Source organism: Elephantulus edwardii, unplaced genomic scaffold (assembly GCF_000299155.1).
Source record: "Elephantulus edwardii isolate Elephantulus edwardi_28Jun2011 unplaced genomic scaffold, EleEdw1.0 scaffold00042, whole genome shotgun sequence".
In the NCBI taxonomy this organism is placed as follows: Eukaryota; Metazoa; Chordata; class Mammalia; order Macroscelidea; family Macroscelididae; genus Elephantulus; species Elephantulus edwardii.
Genome location: NW_006399792.1, coordinates 20,596,240 through 20,604,921, shown reverse-complemented (window position 1 = coordinate 20,604,921; position 8,682 = coordinate 20,596,240). Strand labels below are relative to the sequence as shown.

The following is an 8,682-nucleotide window of genomic DNA, read 5'->3' as shown; positions in this document are numbered from 1 at the left end:
ATACCAATTATCTTTCTATCATCCTTAGTCATTATCCAGCTTTCTGACACATAGCAAGCAATTGGGAAGACTATGGCCTGGATCAGGCACGTCTTAGTTTCTAGACTGACATCGTTGTTCTTCAGTACTCTGGAGAGGTCCCTGAGAGCTGACTTTCCCAGCGCAGTTCATCTCTTGATTTCCTGACTGCTTTTACCAAGAGTGCTGATTGCGGAACCAAGCAAACTAAAGCTGTTAACTATCTCAATCTCTTCACCATCTATCATAATGCTGCCAATAGGCCCAGAGGTGCGTATCTTTGTTTTCTTGATGTTGAGCTTCATTCCATATTGAAGGCTGCAGTCCTTGATCTTCTGTAGCAAGGACTTCAGGTCCTCCTCAGTTTCAGGAAGCAGGGTTGTGTCATCTGCATAATGCAAGTTATTGATGAACTTTCCTCCAATTCTGATGCCACATTCCTCCTCAACTCAGCCTCCCAGATGATCTATTCTGCATATAGATTGAAAAGGTTTGGAGACAGGCTACATCCCTGACATACACCCTTCCTGATTTTGAACCATACAGTGTTTCCTTGCTCTGTTCTGACAAATGCCTCCTGGTCCAAGTATGGCTTTTGCATTAGCATGATCTCATACTTCTCAGAGTTAGCCACAGTTTGTTGTGATCCAGTCAACGCCTTTGCATAATCAGAGAAATACAGACATTGCTCTGGTACTCCCTGCTTTCAGCCAAGATCCATCTAACATGAGCTACAATATCCCTAGTACCACGACTCCTTCTAAACCCAGCCTGCACTTGATGTGCTGTTAAAGTTGGGTTTGGATAATTTTCAGCAGACTCTTGCTTGCATGTGATATCAATGATATTTCTTGGTAATTTTTGCACTTTTTTGGATTACCTTTCTTTGGAATGGGAACATATATAGATCTCTTCCAGTCAGCTGGCCAAGTAGCTGTCCTCCAGATTTCTTGACACAACTTGGTGAGCACGTCTAGGGGGCAGCATCTGTTAGTTGAAATATGTCAATTGGCATACCATCAATTCCTGGGGCCTTACTTTTTGCCAATTCTTTCAAAGCAGCTTGAACTTCTTCATCACAATAGGCTCTTGCTCGAATGTTGTTTCATTAAATTCTCCTGTGTCTGGCAATTCCTTTCGGTACAATGACTCTGTATACTTTCTATCTTCTTTTAATACTTCCTGAATCTTTAATATTCTGCCCAAAGCATTCCTTAAGTACTGCAACTTGAGGATTGAATTTATTCTTCAGTTCCTTCCACTTAAGACTTTCTGAGTGAGTTTAGCCCTTTTGATTTTCTGACTCCAGCTCCCTGCACATTTAATTGTAATATTTTACTTTGTCTTCCAGTGCTGCCTTTTGAAATCTTCAGCTCCTAACATCTTTATTTCTTCCCTCTGCTTTGGCTTCTTGGTGCTCTAGTGCATTATTCAGAGTCTCTTTTGGTATCCATTTTGGTCTTTTCTTCCTTCTCTGCCTTTATAATGACCTTTTGCACTCTTCTTGGATGATATTCTTGATATCCTCCCACAATTCATCTGGTCTTTGCTCATTGGTGTACAAAGCCTCAAACCTGTTCCTGAGATGGCTTTGAAATTCAGGTGAGATAGACTCAAGGTCATATTTTGGTTCCCATGGATTTGATTTCATTTTCTTTAGCTTCAGCTTCAACTTGCATATGAGTAGTTGATTGTCTGTTCCACAATCAGCACCTGGCCTGCTTTTCACATCTGATAGTGAGCTTCTTGTAATTAATTACATTAATTAGTGTAACTAATGCTGTAAAACAAAATGCCCATAAAAAAAGGCAGTGGTCTTCAGGCACATTTATTCTTTAGCAGTAATGGAACATTTAATTAAGAGGGCAAACTGTAGAACTAACCTGCTTGGGGTTTATATCACAATTCTAGACAAGTTACTTGGTCTTTCTGTTTAAAAGGATAGAGTTAATAGTTTCTACCTCACAGGAGGTATCATGAAAACTTGGTTAATTAATACATACAAAGTACTTTAAAAATGGTGCATGACACAGAGATGGCAAGGGTGGACATCTTTTAAGAAGTTTGACTGTACTAGAAACCAAAGAAATAGCTTTATTTCCAGAAAGGATTTTTCTTGGGAGCAGAAGGAACTGAATGCTAGTATCCCTAAGCCAGTATATTTCTCACAATTTATTATTTTAGAGGAAGAAGGGCCCTTTTCTCCCTTCAAGAGTGCTCTGATAGAATGAGAACTGAGGCACAAACAGAGACTTGTACACCGGTGTTCATAGCAGCATTATTCACCACTGCAAGAACGTGAAAACAGACCAAATGTCTAACGACAGCTGAACAGATTGAAAAATTATAGTACATTCACATGATGGAGTACTTCGCAGGAGCAATGATTTTGTAAATCATTACCTAACTTGGGAGGGACAGGAGAGGATTATGCTAAGTGAACTCACTCAGTCCCATGAGGACAAGTACTGTGTAAGACCATTATTGTAGAATGAGTATGAGGATCCAAGGGGAAGGAGGGTGGGAGCATACGGCTGAGGATGGGCTGGGGAGGAGGAAGGGTAAGCATAGGGTGGCACATAGTGGGGAATAAATAAAATGGGAAAGATTCAGTGTGAAAAACAATGCATACGTACTTTGTAAATAACCCAGTATAAAATAAAAATATCTTTTTAAAAGTGCTTTGATTGGTAAGCCTGGATCACTTACTTAGTTTGGGACATGGAAATGCAGAATAAGTTCTACTTAAACCATGTGGACAAGAGGTGAGGTGTCCCCTGAGAAAAGGGGGTAGTAATTGCCAGTGTATGTTCAACTATCAACTTATTGCCATCAAGTGGCACCTACCATAGGTGCCCCAGTGGGTTTTCAGTGGGGTGTCAATCGTGTGGGAGGAAATTGTACATCTGTCTCCCTCTAGCTTCTGGTAGATTTGAACCCTAGAGACGCACACTTTTGTGCTACTAGCACAACTCCTTATGGACTGTAACACTTGAGTTGGATTTCTTATATAATACTTGTAATTCTCCTTACTGTCTCTACCTTTCAAGACTGAATTATTTTCTGCTTTTCATTTCCAGTTGATACCACACATTTTAAATTATGGAAGGCATGCTAAAACAAAGGGGTACATTTTTTAACTAATAGGTATTTTGAAGCAGTTATATGAAACACACATGTTATAAGTGGGCTCAAATGATGCTACTGGTGGGGTTGGATTCAGAGTCACAGGTCCCCTTCTGTTAGGAACTACACCTGGTATACCAGCTTCTCGTGAAACTTTTTGTTGGTAGACAATATATGTGCTTCATAGGTCACAAAAGGATTAGGAGGTTGAAGAACTTTAGCTGCTTTTGAATGTTGCTCACAGAGCTGGGATTGCCACCAGTTCTTCAGTTTCACTCAGTACTCTTCTCTCTGTGCCACAGTGTTCAAATGAACATTTTATAGTCACAACACTACCCAAATACCTCATCCACTGACATTTACTTTTTCCTGCAATTATGTGTAACTGAGAAAAGGTACTGATAGCAATGAAATACACTTCCTACATAAAAACAAATCAAAAGTTAGTTCTAAATAAGGAGAGATTATTGGCAGGAGATAAAAGGGTGTAGAGAAAGTAGTAATGCAAGAGAAAAGGATGTGTAGCAGATGTCTTATTTCAAGAATATTCATTTCCTTTCTCTCTGAAGGTGAAGGCGGAAATATTAGACATGGCCGAGAATGCATTTGATGATGAATACCTGAAATGCTCTGACAGGATGGAGATCAAATATGTTCCCCAGCTGCTGAAAGAGGAAAAATCAAGCCATCCACTCTTGGAGACTGTGTGGGAAAGTGCAAAAGCCAAATGGGAAACTCAGAAGACACAGCTTTTTCTCCCCGCGAGTTTTAAAGAGAACCATGGAATAGCCCTGACGGCATATATTTCTCAAGCTCAAGAGCAAACTCCCTTTTACCACATGTTCAACGAGGCTGTGAATATGGCTGGCCAATCTCGAGAAGATTATATATATAGTTTCCAGTTCAAAGCTTTTCATTTTTACCTAACAAGAGCCCTGCAGTTGCTCCGAAGCCCCTGTGAGGATGCTTACAAAAAGGCGGTGTATATTACCAACCAGAGCACCTCGTTTTTCTTCGGAGAGCTGGACCAAGCCAGGTTTGGCCGTTTCACCTTGGCATACTCAAACAGACCTGAAGCTGTTAATGACCAGCTTAGCCTGCTAACCATCAACACGTGCTTCGGAGTGCCCATTGAAAAATTTTTGGGTCAAGAAAATAAAGGAACATTGTTAATACCCCTAAACGAAGTGTTCCACGTGTCACAGGAAGAGACTGGCAATAGCCTTCTCCTCCGGAGCATGAACAAGACCTGCAGCCATTATGATTGTGCATTTTTAGGTGGTAAGTTTCTGTGCTATCCACACTTACCTGGGAGTAAGGGAAGGGGGCTTATAGGACACACACGTGGAGGCTGGGTAAGAAGAGGGAGAGGTGTTTGAAAAGAAATGTCTTAGTGGATTCTAGTGTAACTTCTTTCGTAATGCTAGCTTCTTTTTCCATAATTTAGTATTACCAAAACAATGCATTTAGAGCCAAGTTTTTTAAAAAACGAAATCTATGAAAACCAACCCAAAACAAACTTTTTCCTATCACTTTGCTCCCAGCTCATAAATACCCAGGAATGTTAGATAGAGCTGTTTTCAGAGTTTGCAGTGGCTGATTTCTTGAACTAAATCTCATCATCTTTCTTGTGCTTTCCACGTGAATCTGAACTGCCAGACTTTGTATTAGCAGCTAAGACACCAATCTGAACAAAAGACAGTTTTGCTGCCTATCCCCCCTCACCCCAGCGAGGGGACATTTGTCAATATCAGGACACAGTTTTTGTTTTCAGAACTGAGGAGGAAGTTTGTGATAGGCACTTAGTGGTAGAGTCCAAGGACTTTGCTAGCCTGTGTACAGCTGCCCACAACAAAGAATTATCTGTCCCAAGATGCCCTAACAGTCCTCTACCCCATTCCTTCCCACCTCATTCCATCTTCTCACTGGCCTTCTTTCTTAATTCTATTGGCCTTTAAGAAGAAAATCAGTATTTACGGTCTAATGTCTATGCAACATAATTAAACATGTCATTTCTTACGTTTTCAAATTTCTAGGCCCCATTCATTTCCTTCCCACTTGAGGATAGTGCAGGACTGAGCAAAGTTTTGATCTGTGTTATACATAGAGTGGCTAAGAATCAGAGTCGACTCAGGAAGCCTTATCAACCACAACAGAGGCTGAGGCATTAGCTTCCATGTTAGATCCCTGGTTGCCATACAGTCAGTTCCAGCTCACGACAAGCTTAGGACTTATAGAACTTACAAACAAGCTTATAGAACTCTCCGTAGGATCTCCAGAGTAGACTGCCACATCCTGAGCTGGTGGTAGATTATGGACTGCCAGCCAGCCTTTCCTTTAGCAGCTGGGCAGCAAATCATTGCGCCACCAGGGCCTCTTGCATTAGTTCACTGACTCATTACCCTCAAGTTGGAACTGACTCATAGCTGTCGCTCTATGGGTTTTCAGAGGCCTTAAATCACACGGGTGGAGTTTGTGTGTTGCGAACCGGACGCAAAAAGAAAGCAGGGACATGAGGAAATGAGTTCAGAAAAAGAGGGAAGGCTAAGGCAGAGGTCCTCTCACCACATGGCACTGTCTCTCTATAGTTTTTATTTAGGTTCAGCCAGTCATCCTAAAATAGTTCAATCTCCAGAGACTTTATTTTTCCTTAAACTTAAGTGCTGCCAACAAAACAATGGGTAAGCTTAATCTTTAAACTAAGACCAAAGCTCAGACACTGTGTCCCCTCAGGTGGGAGGCTGGGTGGAAATCTCTGTTTGCAGAGGGCATCCAGTATCTCCTCGGGGCGGGGGGCACGCTGGGTGGAATTCTCTGTTTGCAAAGGGAACTCAGTCCTTGTCTGGACTCTGATCTCAGCTATGGCCCTGCTGTCACTATGCTGGGGAAACTACATTTGTGCATCTTTTTTAAACAGCTCGTGCATTTGAACTGTTCGCCTTTGGATTAGTAGCACAACTTCTTACCCACAAGGCTTTAGTTAGGAATTCTTTATACTTTTCACTTGTAAGTAACAGAAAATTGACTATGTGATGGCTCAGTGTCATAATCTGTATCTCGGCTCTTTTTGTCTTACTGTCCCACCATCATCAGTCATGTTTGTTGGGCAACTGTTACAGCTGGAGGCATTAGTCCACCTGTTACTAGAAAATGAAAATTGTCTTTAGAAGCCCTTTGTAGATTTTTTTATGATAGACCAGAACGATTACTTACTTACTCATAGCTATGGGAGAAAGGTTACATTACCTTTTCCAGACTTTACAGTGTATGGAGTCAGGGGAGAAGAAAGTTCAAAATGGCTATTTGGTCAGTCCACCAGAGGTATCTGGTAACCACCACCCACCTCACCAACACATATGATTTCTCCCTTGTTTTCTCATTGAAGAAGCCCTGATTGTAAGAGATTGAAGGCTCCAACCAAAGGCTGGTGATCTGAACCCACCGACTGCTATGCAGGGGAAAGATGTGACAATCTACTTCCATAAAAATGATAGTCTTAGAAACCCTATGGGACAGCTCTTCTCTGCCCTGCAGGCCACTAGTGGTTGGGATCAACTCAATTGTAATGTGGAGTTTCTTTGGACCAGTTTATTCTCTCAGTGTAGTCAAGACTGCCCATAGCTGAGTCACAGAAGCATGAGTCAAAATGCCATTATTCCCTTCCTTAAATACGATGGGTTTGTGCTTCCTTTGTATATTCCATCACTTATCAACTGTAAACATTGTGCCCGTAGTGTAAATGTGTTTTTAATGCATTGACACATCCCTGATAACACTCACTTTTTCCTCCCTGGACACACTACTCATGAATCCCTCCATCCTTCTGCTCACTGTCTAGAAGTTGCTCTAGAAATACCAATCTAAAGCTCTTCTCTATAGTGGAATACTTGTTTCTTGAATTGTACATTCTTCTCTTTTTGAACTATTTCCTTTGTTTGAGGAGAAAGTTTTCTGCGAAAAGGACATTGAGGCAAATTTTCCAAGACTTTGTCTTTTGAGAAACCTACCCCTGGGCTTAAATAATAGATCCTAGTAATAGTCAGGACTGACTCCTAGGTGACCCTCTAGTGGATTTTCAGAGGCAGTAAATTGCACAGGAGATTGCCCATCTTTCTCCCACAGAGCAGGTGATGGATTAGAACCATGTGCCCTTAGGTTGGCAGTCCTGCCCCTTTCCACTATGCTATCAGAGTGCCCTAAGGGTTTATATGGATCTATACTTCTCTTTAAAATTACTTGCCCTGGTATTTATGCTTTCAGTGACTCTCAGTTTCTGGAACTGCTCCTGGAAAGGGTGAAGCCAATCGAATTGCTAAAATCTTGAATGAATCCTAGTTTTCTTCTGGAAGCTCCTAGGGTGTTCTCTTTGCCCAGCTATCCTACAGTGTTATGATAATCTGCCTTCGTGTATGTGTGTGGCCTAAACCCCACTATTATTGAGTTAATTTTGACACATAGTGACAATGTAGGAGAGAGTAGAATACTAGCACCATAAGATTAAGGAGGCTGTACATCTTTACAGAGGCAAACTGCCTTGTCCTTCCCCATGCATCACCTGGTATGTTCTGTCATCTGACCTTTACTTAACTGCCGAGTGTTTTATTCCCAGCACCATCAGAGCTCCCGTGTTTGAGTAAAAGGTTAGGAATGCACTTTGTCCTTCCCCCGGAAATGGCCTCCTATTGAGATTCTTGTGGCACTACTTCACACTTAACTAGAGATGGAATGACGGCCATGCAGAACTGACCGTGGTAAATGCATCTGAGCAGAAAGAATTATGAATGAATGAAATATCTGAGGGAAGGACTGTAGCTTTGGAGTTCCCCGAATGTGGTGTGATTTACCCTTTGTCAGATCTGGGAGAGACTGGTACAGAAGATAGGATTTATCTGTACAGTAAGCATGATGCTATTAAGCCAAGTAGCTACTGTACTAACCTAGGTCATCCTTTCCCGTGTGCCTGAATTGTCTTTTTTGAGGGACTAGAGGATTTACTATGCTGGGGATGAAAAGGTGAGGAAAAAAGGGGGTTGGTTTCATAATTCAAAAAATCATTTCTAGGTCTGTCCTGAAATACAGTGTGGTGAGTGACAGGCTAATATATCCATATGCATACAAGGAAGTCCAGTGAATACCACTATCATTCAAATACATGCACCAACAACCAGAGCCAAAGAAGAGGAAATAGAAGATTTTTACCAACTTTTGCAGTCAGAGATTGCTCAAACATGCAGTCAAGATGCATTAATAATAATGGGCGACTGGAATGCAAAGGTTGGGAACAGGGAAGAAGGATCAGTGGCTGGAAAACATGGGCTCAGTGAGAAAAATGAGGCTGGAGATAGAATGATAGCGTTCTGAACATTAAATGATTTATTTATTGCAAATACCTTTTATAAGAAACATAAACGCAGGCTATACACATGGATTTCACCTAATGGCATACATAGGAATCAAATTGATTACATTTGTGGAGAGATTCGCTGGAAAAGCTCAATATCAGTAGTGAAAACCAGGCCAGGTGCCGATTGTGGGACA

The 8,682-nt window shown here is 41.5% G+C and overlaps 1 protein-coding gene across 1 annotated transcript in view; it reads left to right on the top strand.

Annotated features, from left to right (window-relative positions):
* ART3 (ADP-ribosyltransferase 3) overlaps positions 1 to 8,682 on the top strand; it is a 64,994-nt gene that overhangs the window by 3,466 nt on the left and 52,846 nt on the right. The window contains exon 2 of the mRNA XM_006885306.1: positions 3,714 to 4,425. Coding sequence (XP_006885368.1) covers positions 3,714 to 4,425 — 712 coding nt within the window. The remainder of the gene's footprint in view (positions 1 to 3,713; positions 4,426 to 8,682) is intronic.